General features: G+C 51.3%; 1 protein-coding gene across 2 annotated transcripts; it reads left to right on the top strand.

Moving 5' to 3' along the window:
- Positions 1–192: 192 nt before the first annotated feature.
- dennd4c (DENN/MADD domain containing 4C) lies at positions 193–22,276 on the top strand. Of its 2 annotated transcripts, XM_068308427.1 has the most exons (34): positions 193–458; positions 7,864–8,174; positions 10,736–10,988; positions 11,062–11,131; positions 11,731–11,900; positions 11,973–12,214; positions 12,312–12,378; positions 12,468–12,526; positions 13,168–13,312; positions 13,690–13,865; positions 13,933–14,033; positions 14,159–14,383; positions 14,914–15,059; positions 15,287–15,325; positions 15,597–15,727; positions 15,805–15,937; positions 16,027–16,233; positions 16,322–16,450; positions 16,539–16,686; positions 16,775–16,921; positions 17,132–17,260; positions 17,355–17,468; positions 17,548–18,614; positions 18,694–18,886; positions 18,975–19,072; positions 19,149–19,324; positions 19,400–19,558; positions 19,642–19,837; positions 19,920–20,030; positions 20,123–20,260; positions 20,332–20,449; positions 20,532–20,688; positions 20,772–20,836; positions 20,911–22,276. In XM_068308427.1, the coding sequence occupies exons 2-34, from the start codon at positions 7,876–7,878 to the stop codon at positions 21,045–21,047; spliced, it is 5,745 nt and encodes a 1,914-aa protein (XP_068164528.1). In that variant the 5' UTR covers positions 193–458; positions 7,864–7,875; the 3' UTR covers positions 21,048–22,276. The 2 variants fall into 2 exon arrangements, with proteins under 2 accessions (XP_068164528.1, XP_068164529.1); XM_068308428.1 differs by lacking the exon at positions 15,287–15,325.

A 22,276-nucleotide genomic window follows, 5' to 3' on the forward strand; every position in this document is an offset into this window, starting at 1 on the left:
AACTTTTACTCTGAAAACTACCGTTTATTCGCCGTTCGAGGCTTTTACTTTGAAAGGCCAAACCGGAAGACGCTAAGTTACGTCAGCTCGCTTGACGTCAGCCAGCGCCTGTCATTCGGAGCTACGCTGTGGCCGCTCCTCTTCTCTGGGCGTGTCCAGCCGAGGAGAGACGTTCAGGGGACAGCTCGCCAAACAGGAGTCCCAGCGCAGACACAAACATGGCGCCGGCCTCCGCCGACAACTTCACATGAGAGTGTGGCGAAGAAGTGGCAGCAAAGTTTGAAGGGAGTCGTTTCAAAGTGGATTTTTTTATTTTTATTTTTTATTTTTTGCGTTCCGGTTCGACCTCTTCCTGAGTTGCACAAGTAGAAACACGGAATATACGCAGCGGGACGTGGGGGGGAAACTGCAAGTTGCCTTCATGTCAACATTGTCTCTGCTTGCGGTCTGAACAGCTGGTGAGTGGCAGTAATTTAAAACATTAGCTCGGTGCTAAAAATAGTTTGTTGGCGGGATTAAATCCACCGGTTTAACCGTTTAATGCGGCTTCCGCGGTGGTGAAGGAACACTCGGGTCACATGTTGAATATTTCCTGGTGTTGCGTTGCTACTTTCCGCGGAATCCAACCGTGGAGCGGCGGCCACGTAACTCGACACGGTCCGCGCGGAGGGGCAGATTTCACCTCTTTATTCACGGTTTAAACTTTTGCCCCCCCCGCGGCGCATCGGGTGCAACAGTTGGGGGCAGAATATCCTCCTCCTCTTCCCCCTCTTCCTCCGTCCTGTGCGGCCCTCAGATAGTCTTCCTCCGCTCCTGGAGGCTGCCTAACCTGCAGGTGTCTCCCCTCCTCCTCCTCCTTGTAACGTTCAGGAACCGAATTATCCGCTCGGAAATGGAGGAACTGAACTCAAAAAACACGTTTAATTCCTGCTGAAACATTTCAAAGTGCTCACCTGACTTCCTGTGTGACACGTGAGCTTTATTCTATGATGTTTGCATTTTGTGTCGCTCTAAACGCAGATATGTAAACTGAGAGTGGGAAAGTTTCCAATTGTCCTTGAACGCATCACCAAGGTGCTCACATATCTGCGCTTCAGCACTTGATGTATTGCCAGGAGCATGCAAATCCAGCCCTGCAGGCCTGCTCCAGCCCCCCCCCCCATCATCATCACGGTTTTGGTGATTCACGGCGGGCACGAGCTCCAGCAGGGCCCAGGATGGCACCTCCTCCCCCCCGCCTGGACGCTTCCATTAGTTCACCCACCTGAGATTGCAGAAGGAATGTTAGAATGTAATGGAAAATCCAAGGTGTGTGTGTGTGTGTGTGTGGTGCACCTGATGAACTGCATCGGTAGAACATTTCTCTCTTGACCTTGGCGGGATGGCGGGGGCTGCTGGGAAAGGGGAGTGGCGACGGCGGCAGGTAGAAAGTAGGTCATGTCTTTGTGGACGTTGAACTTGAACCTCGTCAGGCGGCGAGCGAACAAAGGAAGCAGGCCGGCGTCAAGAGGACCATGAAGTCCAACTGGATTTTAATGTGGGGGGGGGGGTGAGTTTGACTGACGGGTCGACTCCTCTTAAAAGGTTCATGTCCCACTGATTCTTCAAGTGGTTCCAGACGTTCTGCTTTAGCGCTTTTTGGTGTTTATGTTTAAGGTGATACCTGACCCCGCCCCCCCAAGTCTGTTTGAGGTCGTCATCTTCAAACAATCCAAAACATCTTGCATCCATTTGACGCCACCATCTCCTGCTGGTGGAGCTCAGTTGGGGAACGACCCCCCGACGCCCCCGGTGGACGGGCACTGGTTGGGGCCCCAACAGTTCTGATGTGTTTGGATCATTTCATCAATGTTTTTAATGGATCGCTCAAGAAAAGTTCCCGATCTGTTCCTTCATTTGGATCGGCTTTAAACTAGAACGTGTTGCCCTGACAACGCTTGGTGTATAATTAGCTTTTAGCTAATTTGATCTTTCATGTGCTGTAATTTGTAAATTCTTGTTAACTCAGTGTTTTTGTTTGAGGCAAGTGTTCATTCAAGCGTTAGCATCACGGTAGCATCCAAGCTGCATCGCAGTACATTCACAGTATCGTCATGGTAACATCAGAAGTTACTGTAGCATCACACAGGCACTGAAGCAGCGTTGATGTAGCATTGAAGTAGCATCAAAGTAACATAGAAGTAGCATCTCATCAGCATCACAGCGCTATAGAGGTAGCGCCCAAGTAGCATTGAAGTTGCATTACAGTAGCATCATACAGGCTTTGAAATAGCGTCAAAGTAGCATAAACGTAACAAGTAGCATCACAGCAGCATTCCAGTGGTATTCAAGTAGCATCTCTGTAGCATTATGGTAGCATTGAAGTAGCATCTCTGTAGCACTGAAGTAGCCTTGAAGTTCCGTTACTGAAAAGTCAAAGATAATTTCGGTCATCCGCCCTCCAGAGCCTGGGTCCTGCCCGGAGTTTCTTCCTCAATGAGAGAGTTTTTCCCCGCCACCGTGGCTTATACTTGCTCTGGAGGGCATTGTTAGCTTTCCATCTGTAAAGTGCTTTAAAATGTCTTCAGATATGATTTAGCGCTATATAAATAAAAGTTGATTGATTGATATTTTCCCTTAGCGGGACAATAAATTTCATTTCATTCGTCACAGAGGCATTGACATAGCAACCATGTAGCTTTGAAGTAGCAACTCTGTAGCATCTCTGTAGCTTTGAAGTAGCATCTCTGTATCTCATTAGCATCATGTAGCGCAACATTAGCCTTCAATTACCCTCCCATTAGCGCCCCAAAGAGCTGCAGCCAGGTTGAAGCACAGGTTAGCATTCCTGAAGTCTCACCATGACTCGGTTCTCCGGTTGTGTTCGGTTTGAATTGTTATCCAATAACAACGCAGAGTTCCTGCGTCGTGAACCGATGCCCTGCTGCGTTATTTGGGTCACGTTTGCACAGTAATAGTAAAAGAAGTTGCGCTCTGATGTGTTTTCGGCCTGTTAGCGAGGGCAGCGAGTTTGCCCCCTGCCTCCACTCCAAGTGGAAAGAATGCTTCCTGTCCGTGAGGCGGTCACGCTCTGGCGGGGGGGGCGATCTCATGACGCCGCTGCAGAACCCAACCTGGCCTGAACCAACCCTCGTCGGTTTAGATCTGGTCCCCTCACCCCTCCCTCCCTGGATCACATGACCTTAAAGACCCTCAGAGATGAGGCGGACCTTTAACTTTCTCTTGAGAAAACAATCAGAGGTTCAGGTCCCACAAAGATTTACAGAGATGTGGAACCAGAAGGGAGCAGACTGGGGGTTCGTCCCTGTAGGGGATTGATCAGATGTTGGCAAACAGACTTCAAACTGATCGTCTGTAATGATCTGTTGTCCTGGTATGTCGCTAACGCCAAAAGATCTTATTGAAACATCTGGTTTTAATCTGAATTCATCTCCTGACGCTCCACTGAAGGAGACACAAGCAGGAAGCGTGGGTTTCACCGCGTTCGCCGCCTCGTAAAGTAACGGTTTCGTCACTTCGTTGGTGCCTCGGGCTCGGGCTGGCCCCACGCCCTGCCAGCACGGCGCCGCCGGCAACACGCGGCGATGACAGGTGACACAAACAAGCACTTTGCTCTCCACATCCTCCAAACCGGAGCGATAAAGTGCCACTCGAGGCTGCAGCTAAGCGGCCCCCAGTGGAGCTGGAAGAACGACGTACTTTGGAATATCAAAGCTGCCTCAGGTGCTCAATGAGTCAGTGGGGGTGGGGGTGGGGGGTCACCTTGTCCTTGAGTTAGCATCTTCTCCCGTTTCTGGGTCAGAAGTCTTCAGGTCTTTGACCCCTTAGCCTGGGTGCCGAGACGCCGATCTGGTGACGCCTCAAGCGCTAAAAATTAGCAAAAGCTATTCGCTCAGGAGGAGCTCAGAAGTTAGCGCTCAGTAGCTCCTAGCGAGGGACGATCTAGCTAGGATCAAACCAATCGGAGGGCGACTGGTTTTATTACATCCTGCTTCACAGCAGTGATGTAATTGTCAGTGTTCGTGTGTTCGTCCGTCAGTCCACCAAATATGTTTGCAACCGTTGCAGATAGAAAGATGAAACATTACTCGGGCAGCAAAGGGGATAAAAATTTTAAATGACCTTGACCTAGGTCAAGGTCAAATTTCAACTTTTGTACACTCAGGAACCAGATAAGATAGAAAGACAAGGGAGAAGGCCAGTGATCTTTGACCTATGCAAGTAGGTCAGGGTAAAATTTTGAATTCAGGGGTGTCGCAGGGTGTTGCGGTTGCTTCTCGTGTTTTGGTGCTGAACCTGTTTGGCGTCACGGATGTGAGTTGATTTGCATGCACCGTTGGTGCCGTTGGCCTTTTTTTCACGCCTTGACTGTACGTCTTGTGATTGGCTGAGCTCGTTTTGGAAGAACCCGTTGTGTTTTGGAGTGAATCTGGATCGTCAGTTTCACGTTGTAAATAGAACTTTTTTGGGCTGTTCTATCTGGATCTGGATGAAGAGACAGACGGAGAATGGTAGCTCACCTCCATTTCCTGTTGCATCTTCAAGTCACCTGATTGGTCAACACTTGAAGAGATCCAGGAATTCATTGTTGGTAGAAAACAATCAAACTAAAACATTTGAGAGCTAGAACTCGACACCCGATGGTTGAGGCTCAGGAGGACTGGAAACAGGTTTTCTGATGGGAAAGGAGGGGCAGAGCCAAACCTGCAGAGGCAGGGGGGGTCGGGTTACCAACAACAACGAATGCTGGGAAAATTGTATGAACAAACATGTCGGTCGTTTGACTCATCTCTTTACCGTTCAACCCGAGAGCCGGCGCGCTGCAAGCCGTTACAAGCGAAGAAGAAGGGGAGCGGAAAATCCTCCATGCTACGTTCGCTTGTGTTTACAGTAACGTTAAAGATTCTAGGCTACACCCCCAAGGCGACGCCGTCAACGCCGGGGCCGTTTATGGCCACAAACATGTTTTATGTTAACCAGATAGAACAATATAACCCGTCTGCAGGTCGGACCATCCAATGACGGAGATCCATTTCCTTAGTTGGTGTAATGCTAGTCAGGAGGTGTGTGTGTCTGTGTGTGTGTGTGTTTACACTCCATGCATATTAACGCTGTGTTTAAGTGCATGGTGTTTTCAGGAAAAGTTAGTTATCTTCCTGAAGCGTAACGGATTAAACCTTCAATGCGTCACAGATTTGCTTTTCTGCCACCTTTTTGTTTCAGAGTGGGGATAAAACACCAGGATGACGTGGGTTTTTAAAAAATTCTTTGCTGGCGAGTCTCTGGAAAATGAAATAATTTCCTTTGACATAGTTTCCTGTCGCTGTGAGAAGCCTGTCTTTTTTTTCTTCTTTCATTTTAGTATAGGTCAATAAGGGAATAAATCCTCTGTATTGTTGCTACGAGGTTAGCCTAGATAATCAGTGGAGAACGTGTTCACTGTCTTCTGTGAGGGACATCTTGATCCACTGGGGTGGTTCTCGTTGTTTTTTTTGGGGGGGGGGTCATGTTTTTGTTCGACGCTTTGTTCCCGACCGGGCTTCGATCTGAACCCCTGCTGTCAGGAAGCTGCAGGAGTCACACCTCACACACTTCCAGACGAACGTGTTTGTGTCGCAGAAACGCTCCAATATGCATGAAAAGAAAGAAAACAGCAAACCCTCTTTGTCTTTTTTATTTCTGAGTGGCCTTATGTAAAGATCAGGCTAATAGCCACGTTAGCCTGAAGCATGTGTGTGTTTAGTCCTACGTAGGTCTGCTCCAATGTACTACAACCAAACATATGGTTCTCTTTGTTTGCAGTCACATTTCCATGGCAACGCCAGCCGCTTGGGCGAACCTCTGAGTCACTTCAGTTCCTGGGTGGGGTTTTTTATGAATATTAGTTTTTAGATGTGTTGCATTCCTGGTTTTGGTGGCTAACTTTTAGTTGTAGATCAGTTATTTTGATTTCCTGGCTAGGAATGGTTAGTGCTAGTGGTTGGATTCTGATGGCGACAGCTTATCACCATCCAACCTGAGAAATCTACGTATAAAATATAACTGTGATCACCTGACACTGGGTTTCCTCACTAAAAACCAGATTATTTTTGCCTTTTGGGACTTTTCTGTTACAAATTTGTGTGTTTTTCCATGGACGGAGAAAGAAATGTGTGATATGTCCGGAAAATTTCCAGCTGTAGTTTTTCAAAGCATCCAGATCACGTCTGCCTCGTTCGCTCGGGCGGACTGCCGAGTTTAGACGTTAAAAACGACGTCAGATTGGAATCCAGAGCGATGAGTGATGAGCGACCTTTTCAGCTCATGTTAATAACTCTGATTAATGTTGGTAGTGACCGATAAGATAACAGAGGTCACGTTTTTGATATAGAACCGTGGTTCACACACTGCTTGGAGATGAAGGAGCTTCCATCGCCATGAGACGATTGGTCTGGACCATCTCCTTTTCCTCCTCCTCCTCCTCTTTTGTTTTTACCGCTGGGGTTCAAACTGGCTGGCCACACCTCCACCCATGTGAACAACACTAATTTGTTTTTATAGCTCTATTCATCAGCCAGAATTTAATTTGTGCTTCAGAAGTGATGATAATCTCAAATTCCTTTGGCGACTATGAAGAATCAATTTGTCTGTCTTCTCCTTTTTTCCTTTTTTCACATTGATTTAACTTTAATTCGTCTTTTTTACCTGATTCCTTCTTAAACCTCTTGAGGACTTTTTTTGACTTATTTGTTTGCTCACTTTCGTTTTTATCATCTTTTGAAACTTGTTTTACTTGATTTTTTGCTAAAATTGTTCTCTTACTTCCTTGTTTGCTTTATGTAATTTAACTCTATTCTATTTTTACTTTCTTTTTTACAGTTTTTTTTATACTTTGCATTCTTGTTTACATTCTTTTTCACCTACTTTGTCTGCTTTTGCTTTCTGTTTCTTTTTCAAATATGTTCCATCTATTAGTTTGTTTTTAAAGACTGTTTAACACAAAGGTCGTCACGTCATCGTCCACAAAGACTCCAAACTAACCTTTGGACTAGAATTATTTTTTTAGGAGAATCACCTGCTGGTGTTTTTGGTGTAAACGCTCCTTGGGGGCAGTCAGTTGACCTGCGTCCACATCACCAGTCTATGGTTGTCCTTTAGATGTTATGTTGTGTCATTATGGGATATACTATTAAAAGTTGAAACTGAATTAGTGTTCCTTGTCCGGGGCAGTTTGTGCTCGGTAGAAAGGGGCGTCTTTCTTCCCTCCTGCTTCCACTGAGTCACCAGTGGAAAACTTGAACTTCCTGTCGGCTACAGTAACACACTGGGAATGGTTCCCTTCCTTCTTCCTCCTGAAGATGAACCGCCACAGGTTGAGTTTGGTGTTATGACTGTAGGAGACTCAGTAAATGGTCGTGTTCTGGGTGTTCTCTTTCCCGCGGGTCAGTGTCGTATTTATACTCGTGTTTTCCGTGGACCTGGTTGTGGGCTTGATTTACGCTCGTGGTGGCATTTCTGAGCATTCCTCCGGGCCCGGCTGCTCTCCCTTGGCTCTCTGTCGCTTCAGTTCTGTCGACATAATTGTAAGCAGTGCGGTGACGGACAAGGACAAGAGTGTTTGTGAATAAATCCAGTTCCTTCATTAGCCCTTGTGTTTCCACAGTTTGTTTGCCCCTCGGTGGATCGGCCGTCTAAAAGGATCCTTTTATTGCCTCGGCCAGTTTTACTTAGCATTCTGCGTATGTTTGCTTGAGGAATCCACCCAGTGTCCTGAAGTGATGTGGAGCTCCTCTTTCTGCAAAATGTTCCCTTAGCTTTATGTTAAAGTGTGACCTGATGCACCTTTAAACAAGGGGGTTTATTGGCTCCGCTTCTTACCCCCAGGTACCACCAGCCATGATCGAGGACAAGGGTCACCGCGTGACCGACTACTTTGTGGTGGCCGGGCTGACGGACAAGTCCACCCCCCTGGAGCAGGACCTGTCGGAGGCTAAGTCCAGCGGCCCCAAAGCGCCCATCACCGACCTGGCCGTCATCAACAGGTCGGCGGGGGAGACGGTGCCCGAAGGCTTCACCTGCATCGACAGCACCTACAGCGGCCAGCCGGCCAACCTGAACCACGGCAGCCTCAAGAGCCCCGAGCTGTTCCTGTGCTACCGCAGGAGCCGAGGGAAGTCGCCCCTCATCGACATCGGGTGAGTTACATGGATATAAATATATATGTAGGTAGATTGATAGACATGGATAGAGATAGATATAGATAGACAGATAGCAGCTAGCCAAAAGCCAAATCTCTACAGGTTCCAGACTGTTAAACCCAACGCAGCCGCAGTCCTCCTCTGTTCTTTCTGGACAGTATGTAGAACGTCATCCATTGTTAGCCTTAGTAGTTAATCGTTTTATTAGCCTAGCCTTTACCTTTAGCATTGTTAGGGCTGTGATTCAGTGTCGCTTCTGGATGCCACAGTGTTAGCAGGCGCTGCTAAAGCCGTACTTCTGGTCGGCGGTATGCAGAACACACCAGCTCAGCTTGGCAGGGATTTGAACTCGTGTCCCTTTCGAGCTGCAGTCGACTCGGAGCCTCAGGGCATCGTTGGGATGGAAACTGTTTGGAATGAGGCAGAAGCTTTTTTTCTAATTCATAACGACAAAATACTTGATGAATTCCAAGTGGGTCAACCGTCACACGGACGCGGCTCACGGGGAAACTTTTGTTGAGCCTCTCGTGTTTTCTTGTGCCCTTAAGCTACCAGGAGACCAATGCTTTAACGGAGCGTTTCATTGGCTAACCAGTCCATCCGGAACGGGGTGGTGATGTTAGGCCGTGAACGAGGTAGATGATGCAACGTCCTGCGGCGGCAGAGTTCCACACACACCTCTGTCTTTGTGTTCGACGCCTGAATTTGTCCCCTTTGAACAAACTGGAGTTTCCAGTTCCCACAGACGACTCGCTGCTCTCTCAGTGGTTCTGAAGTCGTACATTAAACCCGGTTTTGTGCGTTGACTGCGATGCATTGATTGTGTTCCTGTTGTTTGATGCATTTAACTTAGTCTTTACTTTTGTGGTCGCTTTTTGTTTTAAACTGCACAACCACACAAACCCGCGGTGAAGCCCTGCAGCCGTCAGCACACCGAGCATAAACACAAGATCAAATATCAACTTCAGTTTCCTGTTGAGAGATTGTGCAATGCTGCTAAGCTAAACATGCTAGCAGACATGTGTTTTGTAGAAAATGGAAGCAGAGTTGCTAAGGATTCATGGGCCTCATCGAGTTACTAAATTTCTTGGGTGGTATTTGTTGGACGGAAAGACAGAAATGATAACGAACAATTTGATGACTTCATTTTTAGTCAGATAGATGAGATTGGAGTCTAATAAAAACAGATTCCTCACAGCTCCAGTTCTGTTTTGGTTGATCTGCAACACAGGCGGTCTATAAATATTTCGGGCCGTGTTCCAACCTCGATGTTTGCCCCTGCTGGGTTTACGTCCCACCTGCTGGTCTTCATCCAGCAGAAGAATAAAGGAAAAGCCAACAACCTGTAAATCATTCATCCTCCATCTGTCGCCTCCCGACCGAGGGGCTCCACGTCACGACTCGCTGTGCTCATTAGACCTCCGTGTTGGCTGGCAGCCGTCCTCCTGGCCTCTTTAGGATTGTCTTGCTCTTTTCAGAATAAGTGGAGTGTTTCAGCACTATTGTCCCTCCAAGAGTAGAGAAAGAAAATGCAAAAATTTCATTACTTAAAGAAGCTTTCGGGCCTCCCACGTCGCTTTGTTGGGGTGGAGAAGGAAGAGCGTGGAGCAGGAGAATCCGACAGTCGATTCCTGATTGCTTCTGTCCAATCTTGACCAACGTGGAACGATCAGGAAGCACACAATAGTAACAGGAACACAACTCTGGCAGTAATCCATGTTATTAAAGTCAGAGTATATGTGAGGATCTCGTCCAAGCTTCTCCACCGTCTGGGACGTGAATGAGTCAGCTGGTAAATATGTCTGAATCACATCAGCCTTTGAAGAGGGACCTCAAAGAGAAACCAGAGCTGGAGAAAGTCTGACCACACTCAGATCCTCCCTTCAAACCGGAGAAACCAGAGATTAGTCTGACCCACAGGCCGGCCTCTCCCTTTCTGTCTGGCAACAATGCCTTTTTTAAAATCACTCCGACTGGATTCAAACGCAGTGAACAGTGTAGCAGTGGACGTTCTTCTTCAGCGCCATGTGGACAATCCCTTGGTGTTATCCGGCTCTGGTTGTTGACATTCAAAGTTGAGGTCATCCTGGTTTACAATGTAAACCGTTGCATCATCTGAAAGTGAGATTTGTCTCTTGGCGGCAGAGACTGTTCAAGATAGCAAAGCAGTGTCTAGAAGCCCAACGGGCTCTGCGTCACTCGTCTGAGACGCTTCATTGTCTTTGAGAGCTTTGCAGTGTTGTCTCGTTAGACTCCAGAAGCCCCGGTTCATTTCTCTTTTACATGTGTTTATTTATTTAACTACCACAAGTGTTTTAACTGCAACAACAACACAATGTCCCTGATGTTACGATCGTACGATCAACTAGTGGGCCACTAGAGATCGTACGATGGTGTAGACAACTCAGAGTGGCCAATGGAACCATCTGGTCGCCGATTCCCTCCTGACGGAGCCGTCTTGATTTGTCTTAACCTTGATTTAAACAACAGGATAATTCTGGGGCATCACGTTATCGTCATGCTAAGCTAACATGTTTAGCTTGCTGTTTGTCTTTCAGTGTGCTTTATGAGGGCAAAGAGCGTCTGATCCAGGGCTGCGAGGTCATCCAGGCCACGCCCTACGGCCGCTGCGCTAACGTCAACAACAGCTCGGCCACCTCGCAGCGGATCTTCATCACCTTCCGCCGGGCGCCGCCCGTCCAGCCCCAGAACTCACTGGCGGTGACTGACATCTGCGTCATCATCACCAGCAAGGGCGAGACGCCGCCGCACACCTTCTGCAAGGTGGACAAGAACCTCAACTGTGGAATGGTGAGTGCACGCAGAGCGTTAGCGTCATCAGTCATCAGAGAACATGCAGTAAACTTCCTGTTTTAACTTTCAGTGGGGTTCCAACGTGTTCCTGTGCTACAAGAAGTCAGTGTCTGCGTCCAACTCCATCAGCTACAAAGCTGGTGAGTAAAACTCAGATCATTTATGTGAATTTTTACATCCCGCTTCAAAGATTTTTGCTTTACGAGGTGGGAATTATTGGGCGACTCTGGTCAGAATCAGGCTAACAGTTGGTTTTCATGATGTCCTGTGCGTCTGCGGTGACTCAGTCCCAGTGAACGATGTGAGGCGTTCACACAATCGGCCTTTGTTGTCGTGTTATCTTGGCGTCTGGGCGAGCGACACCTTCACCGCTTATCTGATCCTGGGGTTTTACACTTGCAGCTTTTTGCAGCTGGTATTTTTCTGACATTTCCACTGACTGAACGCTTCCTTAACGGCTCGGCCTTTGGAACAATTCATTGTGCAACATGCAAGTAATCAGCGTTCATATGAGTGTGTACAATCACACAAACACACACACACCCATGTGGACGCACACATGCTAGCTTTATCTTTCTGTTCGGCCTTTTTCCTGCGAGGCGGCTGCTTATTCATCGCAGATGAAGGCACTTCCTGCCACGCCCCCCATGACTTGGGCATTTAGGAAATAGGAAATGTGTGTCTTTTCAGGAAAGCATCAAATTCCAACATCTGACGTCACTTTCCTCTCGTCTTCCAGGTCTGATCTTTCGTTACCCAGAAGACGACTACGAATCTTTCCCCCTGTCGGAATCCGTCCCTCTGTTCTGTTTGCCCATGGGCGCCAAGGTGGAATGTTGGGCGCCCAACACCCGGGACCCGTTGCCCGTCTTCTCCACCTTCGTCCTGACCAACTCTTCTGGCGAGAAGGTGAGACGTGGCGTCCATGAGCGAGCTCTAAAGCCGGAATGAGACTCTTATTCGGGGCGTCTCTGGTTGCAGGTGTACGGCGCCGCCATCCAGTTCTACGAGCCGTACCCGGTGGAGCTGCTGAGCGAGAAGCAGAAGATCCAGCTGGGCGTCCTCACCACCGTGGAGAAGAAGATGATCCCCAACCGGCCCGTCAACTCCAACAAGTGCATCTGCCTGCTGTCGCGCTGGCCCTTCTTCGAGTCCTTCAGGAAGTTCCTGATGTTCCTCTACAAGCTGTCGGTATCCGGGCCACACCCACTGCCCATCGAGAAGTACGAGTAGAAGCAGATGTTGGCCTCCAGGTTGTCTGTTGCTAAGCGCAGAAGGTTCTGTTCTGATTGGATGACGTTGAACTTCTTCTGTCCACAGGCACATCTCCCACTTCATGCACAACGTGTCGTTTCCTTCCCCTCAGAGGCCGAGGATTCTGGTCCAGGTGAGTTCACCCCCCACCCATGGCTGTTAACGGACAGACCATCAATCAAACTGATGCTTCATCATGTGTTTGTTGTGTTTGTCCTCCAGCTCTCAGCACACGATACCCTGATCCTCTCCCAGCCGGTGTGCACGCCCCTACCCCTCAGGTAAGCCAGCTGGACCGCCCCGCCAGAATAAAAGCATCCGTTTGAGATGTTTTGGGGTCAGAACCTCAGTGTTAATGTGAGATTTAACGGCGGCTCAAAGACATCAATGTTTTAAGAAAACCAGCAGAAATGGAACACAGGAAAACATCGGCTTACGTTGTTTGGAGGTACGACGTTCTCGATTATAGGTCGCTTTTGAAAAGAATACGCGGAAAGATTATTTCATTTTACTCGACCTTAAAAATTTGAATCGAAAAATCACTAGTGAACTATTAAAAGCACGTAATATGTTACTGTACAATAAATCTGAATAAAATCATTATCAGCCCGTAGCGATCCCTGTGACCCACAATGAGGGAGAAGCAGCTGAAGACGAGACAGACGTTTTTTCTGAACTGTATTAAAAATGTATAATTTTTCATCTTAAAATACATTAATATCAATTAAATATTATTAAAATGCATTCATTTATATAGTTCAGTACAGATCTGAGAATGGTTTTGACTGACGGCTCATGTTCTCAAATCGGCGTAAACCTCGGTTTGCCTGTATAAAACTTCAGCTGAGATGCGTTCACTGACCATCATTAACAAATTTCCCTTGTCTTCTGTTTTGCCCCAACCCCACCCCCCCTCCCTCAGCGGGGCAGACTACGGGACCCTGCTGATGAACCTGGGTCCAGAGAACTGCGCCACGCTGCTGCACTTCGTCCTGCTGGAGAGTAAAATCCTGCTGCACTCGCTGCGACCCGCCGTGCTGACCGGCGTTGCCGAGGCCGTGGTGGCGGTAAGTTTCACGACTCACAAAGTCCAGATAACTTTTTTGTTATTGAAACTGAGTTGAGGATGACTAGTTTCCGCAGTGTGGAAACTTTTGCGGCGCAGGGAACGTCCAGTTCGCTATCGATTTGCAGCCGCTACAAAGAGCGGCTAAGGAAACGGATAAACATTCTGTCTTTACAGTTGGCTTCATATCGTTTGACCTTCGCCCTATTTGGCGGCGCCGCCGCTCGTTCACTCCCCGTATTCGTGAGCGCCGTTGAACTTTGCCAGCTGTGTCTCTTTGAACACAGGATGTCACAATACAGAAAAACACATACACACACACGCATGCATCTGTTTGAGGTGTCACAACAGTCTGTGGTGCGTTCACTGTCTCCTCAGATGATCTTCCCCTTCCAGTGGCAGTGCCCCTACATCCCCCTGTGCCCACTGTCGCTGGCCGGCGTCCTCAACGCCCCCCTCCCGTTCATCGTGGGCGTGGACTCGCGCTACTTCGACCTGTACGACCCCCCGCCAGACGTGGTCTGTGTGGACCTGGACACCAACACAATCTACCTGTAGGTGGCGCTGCAGCACGTTCACGCGCCTCGAACGCCGCCGCTGACCGACTGATTGTGTGTGCAGGTCTGACGAGAAGAGAAACAGCAACTGGAAGAACCTCCCGAAGAAGCCCTGCAAAAGCCTCATCGGCTCGCTGAGCGGCGTGCACCACCAGCTGGCCACCGGTAGGTACTGCACCCACACGGTGTTAGCGTGTGGAGCGACAGCATGACCCAAAAACACACCAGATGCTAATGGAACGAGGTCAACACTGACCTTGACTTTTAATTTTTCTTGTGTTTGCGTTTAGTTTCCGTACGTCAGACATTACAGGAAACCTCAGCCGTGGACATGACCCCCATCGAGGCGGACTTTTCCTGGCACAAGAAGAAGACGTCCCTGGAGATGGAGATCCAAGAAGCCTTCCTGCGCTTCATGGCCTCCATCCTGAAAGGCTACCGCTACTACCTCAAGCCCATCACGCAGGCGCCGTCCGCGAAGGCCACGGCCATCGACTCAATCTACGACCTGCAAGGTGAGCGGCGGATCGGCAGCTCCTGCTGAGCTTTAATGGTATCGGCGTCTCTATTTCAGGATCCATCAATAAGATGCATCAGTCACCCCTGTGGGCTTGTTTTAAGACTTTACCACAGCGCCCTGTTGGGAAATCGATTCACATTTAGCTTCCCTGTTGCAGATTAAGTTTAGATACAGATGAAGGTCGTCACAAAACGGCATAAAAACGGTTTTATTTAAATATAATAATAAACATGAATCCAGTTTGTGTAAACTTTATTTTCAGCGTCCTCGTAACGTCACACCATTTGTTTTTTGTTGGTTCTGCTAGCTTGGGAGTTTCATTATGATGATAATGTATTCTGTGTTAGCGGCCAGAGCAGCCCCTTTAAGAAGGTAGTCATGGGACCGAGGCAAGCATCTCGACAAGCGTCAAGAATGACTCATGGACAAAACATCGTTCAGAATCAGATCAGAAAGAAAACAAGTTTTCTGGATTCTTTCCATCGTGTTGGAGACGAGACGTCACATCCTTTCGTCTTCCTGCAGGGTTCCACAAGAGCCGGGACCGGGCCCACCAGAAGTTCTACTCCCAGCTCACCAAGACGCAGATCTTCATCCGCTTCATCGAGGAGTGCACCTTCGTCAGCGACAAGGACACCGGCCTGGCCTTCTTTGACGACTGCGTGGAGAAGGTGATTCCAGACCCGGCGACCGGACTGGATCTTAGATGCTAACATGGCGCCACACTCCGGTGTTCCGCTGCTTGGGTTTTCCTCTCACTCGAGGTTTTCCCCCCCGCGAATGAGCTTTTGTTTTTAACGTTGCGTCGGCAAAGTAACATTCATCCTCTGGGAAAACAAGGAAGCCCAAATTTCCTCCGATTCAATCTGTTCCTTTGCTCTCTTTCCTCTTCTTGCAGCTTTTTCCCTCTGATAAAATCACCGACAAGGGCACCAAGGTAATCACTGACACTGGACTCACCTTTCCTTCTTTGTCCTGTTTGTGATTAACGTTTAACATCACACAGATTAACCCCTTCACCTCCTGATAAGTGTTGTTACAGCAGGGCTTAAACTCTTCCTACTTTTCTTCTAACCCTCTAACCCCGTTATTAACCTAAAAGTACAATAGACGCTAAAATGCTAGCAGCTGTTGACTTCCTGCCGCCAGACAAACAGGAAGTGGTTCGTTCGTGTGTCATCGAGGCCTCGATGTGATCTCGGCTGCAGGTTGAAGGAGAGTCGTCCGAAGATGCCAGACTCCTGGAGCTGGACGAGTCCCAGAAGAGCGAGCACACGGTGTTCGTCATGCCCCCAGAGCCGCCGGTCACCGACGGATCCGAACCCGCCCCCAAATACACGTACGTCTGTGAACGGCTTCAACAAGGAAGAACCGCCGTAGAACAACGTAAGATAACCGCTGTGTCTGTCCCCCCAGGTATAAAGGCTTCCCCAGGCTGAAGGCGACGCTGTTTGACCGTCCCCGGGAGTTACGGCCGGCGCTGAGCACCAGAGCGGCAGGGGCGAGTCTATCCAGTAGCCCCGCCCTGCTGGCGAAAAGAACGAAGCAGGTGCGTCCCGACCTGGGTGACGTTTCCTCGCCCTCGTTTGTCTTCAGACGTTTAACCTGCCCCCCCCCCCATGTTTGCCCCCATCCCAGGAAGTCAAGCTGGCGTATAAAATGGCAAAGCGGTTCTACTCCAACCCCCCGCTGTGGGCGCGCTGTCTGTTCAGCCACTGCTACAGCCTGTGGTTCATCTGCCTCCCCGCCGCCGTGCGATTGGCCAAATCCAAGGGCCGCGCCATGCAGCAGGCGTACAACGTCCTCCTGAAGATGAGGACCACCGAGGTGGAGGTGCTGGACGAGGTACGTGCACCTCCTGCACGTCTAGAAGTCCGCCGTGGGTTTTGTTTAGTTTTTTCTGAATGTGTGACCTTTGACCTCTGCGGGTCAGGTGTGTTACAGAGTGGTGATGCAGCTCTGCGGGTTGTGGGGTCTCCCCGTCATGGCCGTGCGAGTCCTGGTGGAAATGAAGAAAGCCGGAGTTCATCCCAACGCCATCACGTACGGATACTACAATAAGGTGAGACGCGTCCTCTCACGCCGCCGGCTCGGAGACGCTTCGCCGTACCTGACAGGCGTCCTGATCCGGTGTTGTTCTGTACCCGCAGGCCGTCCTGGAGAGCCCCTGGCCCAGCCGGAACCGGAGCGGCCTCTTTATGTGGACCAAGCTGAGGAACGTCCTACGTGGGGTGGCTCAGTTCAAGCGGGGTTTGCATCGAACGTCCTCCGAGAAGGGAGCCGCGCGTAGCGCCGCCGGTGGGGATGGAGGACGACACTGGCGGACCAGGATAACGCCTGACACTCCGTCTCTCAATGTTTTCCTTCTGTGTCCTTTTGTCTTCAGCTGCATCCAAAGGCGGATCGACGGTGACGGACTCGGACCGGTTAAGCCACGGGAGCGCCGACAGCACGAGCGAGGTCAACGGCGAGGAGCACAGATTCAGCCATGGCCGCGCCATCGGAGACAAACCGGATGACCACGGAAGTACAGGTAGACCTCGGATTACGTGGTCCTCGATTATGCATCGGTTATCCAAAAAAAATACATGGAAAAATCAAAATCAAGTCTGACAAATATTGGAATCAAAAAATGAAACGCAAACTTTGCCGCAACTTATCCGTCTTCCCGTGATTCACCGTCCTTCGTTCCGTCACTGAACCGCCGCAGTGTTTTTAAGCCTTGGGGGTGTGTGTGGTTCAGGTTCCGTGGGGAGGCAGTTGGATCAGGGCTACGGCTCCAAGGACGAGCTGCACCAGGAGCCGGCGGAGCCATCGCTGACGGCGGTCTCGTCCACGGAAGAGCGAAGCAAATCCAAGTCTCGGGACAACGGTAAGAAAAGCTTCTGTGTTCACTGAACGACTAAAACCCGTCCCCTCCTCCATATGCTGATGTCCATCTGTGGATGGTGACCTTTGACCTTCAGGAGATGACAATGTGGGGTCGGTGGACAGCGCCGTAGCGGAGCCCCCGAGTCTGGTTAACGTGCCCAGCATCGTAAAGCTGTCCACGGGGAGTTTCGACGCTGGCAGGGAAACGGGTGAGGGACGGAACCGGGACGGTCTGTGACACGATTGAATCGTCGCTTCCTGAGATTTAAAGGTCTCGTTTTCCTCCAGGAACCGGCAAACTGTTCAGGAGGCACAGCAAGGGCGACAGCGTGTCCCTCCCCGACGGCGACGCCTCGCTGGAGCCTCGCGACGCGGTCGGTCAGCCCCCGCAGCAGCGGCAGAAATCCTTCTCCGAGCGCAGCTGCAGCTTCAGCGCCGAGACCCGAGCTGGGATGCTGGAGAAGGGCGTCGACCACATGGCCATCGAGATGGGCGCCGACGCTCGCATCCTGGCCGCGGCGCTCTGCGCAGGGCAAAGCCCGTCCCCTACTGGCGTGTCCAGAGCACTTTTTCAAGACCTGGAGGAGGAGCCTGAAGATGAGAGGGGCCTGACGGAGGAAGAGGGACCCGGAGGACAGGAAGTAGAGAAGCGAGATGACGAGGAAGCAGACGAGCCTGATGGGAAAATGGTGCCGCCGAAAAGGAAGTTAGCCGACACGCAGGAAGAGGATCCCGGGCTGCGAGGAGCCACCTTGGAGAGGGCGGATGTGGAGGTGGGCGCCGACCCCCTGTCCCTCCTGGTGTCTGAATCCGAGGACACGGCGTCCGTCGTGAGCCAGGAACTGCCGCGCTCGCTGCCCGCCGTCGTTTCCCGCAACCTGGCAGAGGAGATCGAGATGTACATGAGCCTGAGGAGTCCCCTGGGGGCCAAGTCCTCCAGCATGGAGCTCCAGCAGACCCTGGAGGACACCACCGACTCCCCGCAGCCCCAACCGCCGCTGGAGCGCCGGTCCAGCCTCCCCGTGCCGCCCGTCAAAGCCCCGGCAGGCTCCCCGGGCGCCACGCCCAAACGCAGCCCCAACGCCGTCACGCGCTCCAAGACGTTCGCAGTGAAGACGAGGACCCCGTCCAGCAACGCGGGGAGCCCCAGGTCTGCCTCACTGACCGCGCTGGTCAAGTCCTCCCAGGGGGGGTCGCTGGGCTCAGTCATCAACACCATCTCAGGCATCAAGATGGACACACTCCTGTCAGGACCCAAAATCGATGTCCTCAAGTCGAGCATGAAACAGGCGGCGAACGTGGCCAGCAAAGTGTGGGGGGCGGTGGCCTCGGCGTACTCCTACTCGGACGACGAGGTGAGCTTCGAGAACATTCCAGGTCCGTCCTGTCGGTTCCTCCTCTGAATGTCCACCCCTTAACGTCCCCCTCCCCCAGGAGGAACAGCCCCAAGGGGGCGGCGGCTTCCCGTCGCACCTGGACGAGCACATGTTGGCCGGACACGAGGACGATGACAGTCTGGAGCGGGGGCTCATCCCGGGGCTGGTGGCCAACGGACTCAACCGGAGCTCCACCAGCCTGGGCAGCAGCAGCGGCAGCAGCGACACCGGCAGAGGGACCCACCAGACACGTGAGCGAAGACAAGCTCAGAAACGACCAGCTGGAGGGGGGGTGGGGGGGTTCCTGAGACAATCTCAAATTTTGATTTCCGTCTTTAGATCCAACGCCCGGAAGAGCGGGGAGACTCCCAGACTCAGAGCAAGGCTCGTCGCTTCACGCTTCCTCGTCCAGCATCTACCAGAACTGCGCGCTGGAGGTTGGACATCCTCGTCTACCTTCCTTTAACTGCCGATGTCTCAGAAATACCTTCAACAAATGCCCCTCCCCTCCAGGTGCTGATGTCCAGTTGCTCCCAGTGCCGCTCCTGCGAGGCACTGGTGTACGACGAGGAGATCATGGCGGGCTGGACGGCTGACGACTCCAACCTGAACACCAACTGCCCGTTCTGTCGCACGGCCTTCCTGCCCCTACTGCACGTGGAGTTCCACGACCTACGAGCGACGACCGGGTAAGAAAGTGTCACCCTGAGATTCGAAATGAGACAGTGGCGCAAGCAAACTGTACTGATCTCGACTTCTTCCAGGTTCTACATGAACCCCAGCGTCTCGGGAGACAGCATCCACAGCAGCAGCGCCCCGCCCACTGCCGGCAGCTCGGTGGACATCAAGACGTCCGAACTGGTGTCGTTCCCAGAAGAGGAACCCAGAGAGACTCCAGAGGATCCAGCCGGACCGCGTGAGAGGTAGACCAGAACCCGTCTGGACCAGAACTTGCCCAGGTTTGTGTAGTTGCCCTTTTCTGAGGCGTCTTTTTGCCGTTTTTCAGTCAGATTCCTGCGCCGCTGCAGTCTGACCCTCTGGGGCTCCTGGAGCACCAGGCGGCGGGGGCCCGCAGGTGCAGTGGGACGTCGCTGACGCGCAGCAACAGCGTGGGGGGGCCGCTGCAGGGCCTGGACTACTCCCAGAGGCCCGGACACGGCGTCTCCACCACCAGCCTGCCCTGTAGTCTGCAAGAGGTGTCGGTGAGTGGTCTCTCTACCGTCATGTCGCGACCCCCTCCCCCCAATCGCCCTTGTGTCGCTCAATATGTGGTCTTTCTGTTAGGATGGCGTGGGGGCCAAACGGCCCAACCCCAAACCGCTGTCCGTCCCGTACCTCAGCCCCCTGGTGCTGCGCAAGGAGCTGGAGACCCTGCTGGAGAACGAAGGCGACCAGGTATAGAACTCAGAGACCACACCTTTCACCCCCCCCACGGAGAACCACAACACCCCGAACACGTTTGCTCATCCTTGTTGTGCCCCCACCAGGTGATCTACACCCACAAGTTCCTCAGCCAGCACCCCATCATCTTCTGGAACCTGGTGTGGTATTTCCGGCGCCTGGACCTGCCCTCCCACCTTCCTGGTCTCATCCTCACCTCTGAACACTGCAACCGGGGGACACAGGTGAGACCCGGACCCCCGCCCGGGCTGGCAGTTAAAGGTACAACGGTACTTCATCTTATTTGTCGTTGCAGTTGCCCTTGACGACGCTGTCCCAGGACAGCAAGCAGGTGTACGTGCAGCTCCTGTGGGACAACGTCAACCTGCACCAGGAGCCAGGAGACCCCCTCTACCAGCGCTGGAGGGTCTTGTGTGAGTGCACAGACATGCCTGGACAGGTGAGTCCACGGTTCCAGGAGAACAACGTAAGCTGAAACGGCGTGTCGCCCTTTAGGGGAGAAGAAGGGCACTTTGGCCCCGACGGACCACCAGGAGATCCGGACCCTCCTCAACACCATCGTTCGCAACATCCAGACGAACGACGTCTATGGTCCCATCAACTTGCTGATCCGGGAGATCAAGCGGCGCCCGGAGGGCGTCAAGCGGCAGAGGTTAGCCTTTAATGCTACTTCCTGTTTGGAGATTTAGCTTTTGAAGGCATTGAACTGACCTTCTGGTGTCGTTGCTCCCCCAGGAGTATCTACAGAGAGATCCTCTTCCTCTCGCTGGTGGCCTTGGGGAGGGAGAACATCGACGTGGGTGAGTAAACGCAAAGTCGCCTCTGATATCACCGCTGTGACCTTTCCTGACCCCGCCCCCCCCTGTACCCGCAGAGGCCTTCGACAGGGAGTACAAGCTGGCGTACGATGAGCTGAGCCCCGAGCAGCTCAAGTCCCTCCACTGCATCGACCGGCCCCCCAGCGCCAGCATCCAGTGGTGCCTCAAGAGCTTTGGAGCGCCATTCATCTGATCCCCTGCAGCGATGACCAAGACTGTTCCGGGGGTTAGCTCAGCGTGGGGGGGGTGGACAGGAAGAGGTGGGGCATAAAGCGGTTTTTGGATCTGAACACCTCAAACTGCCCAAAAATGGTACGTCTTCATCTCCTTCATGTTGGGAACGGTCACCGGCGCTAGCGTCTCTGGACATCGCTGCTGTGGATCTTTTGGGGTGGGGCCGAGGTGTTTCCAGGACGACAAACGGAACCATCCCCCGAAGTGTAGATTTGTGCAAACGCAGCGAGTTCCACGTCCTCTTCTTGGCTCGCTTGGCTTCGGTCTGTCCTGAATATTTGCGGATCGGTTCCCATTGATTTGTTTCGCACCGTTCTGGCCCCGACCGGCCGCCAGGGGGCGCCGATTTGTCCGAGGCATTGGCACCTCCACCATTTTTGTACGTGAATGAATTTTTGCCTGGTTGTAAATGTGGAGTTTCAGAGGGAGGCTCCCTGTAAATACGCACGTAAATATGTCAGGACTGAGGACAATCACTAATTATTGATCACCAGAGCTAATTCTACCACATTCCAGACGCCCCGGGGTCAAACCAGGTCTCATGACGTCACTGTCATTCCAGCGTGTTTTAATATCCGTGTTTTTAACAGTAGAATAGCCGCTAAGCTAACACTTACAAATTCAACCATGTTTTTTTACCACACCGTCATCGACAGTTGACACGCAGTCGCTCCGTACGAAATTGGACTTTTTTTTTAACCCTTTGCACAGCCGATGCCGTTTTAATTTCACAACATTCCACTCAAAGCTCCAGCAGGGAAAAAGAGAAGCAAAGCGCTGTGATGAACTGTCGATCCTCGTGTCGACAGACTTGTACAGAACTGATAATATATATTGTGAAATATTCAGTTTGCACTGCGAGGATTAAAAGCTGACCTTTAAACAAGGGTGAGGACAAAATGAAACCACCTCAGAATATTAACACCGTAGGATTTCTTCCTCCTACTAGAATTCTCAGTTATTTATTTTTGTATTATTGACATTTGGATTGCAGACCGTGTCGTAACTTAATGTTTTTATGACTAACAGCCCCCTTTCTTGATTTGTCATTTCCACTCTGTATGGATGTTGTAAGTCGGACCTGATGTACAGAAGAGACAGTTAGGTTAGAGATCTCACGCCGTCCTGTGGAAAGGAACCCAGTGTCTACACTTCAGTGCTGCAATAAACGAGTTTGTGAAACGAAAA

Source organism: Antennarius striatus, chromosome 23, assembly GCF_040054535.1.
Source record: "Antennarius striatus isolate MH-2024 chromosome 23, ASM4005453v1, whole genome shotgun sequence".
Taxonomy (NCBI): Eukaryota; Metazoa; Chordata; class Actinopteri; order Lophiiformes; family Antennariidae; genus Antennarius; species Antennarius striatus.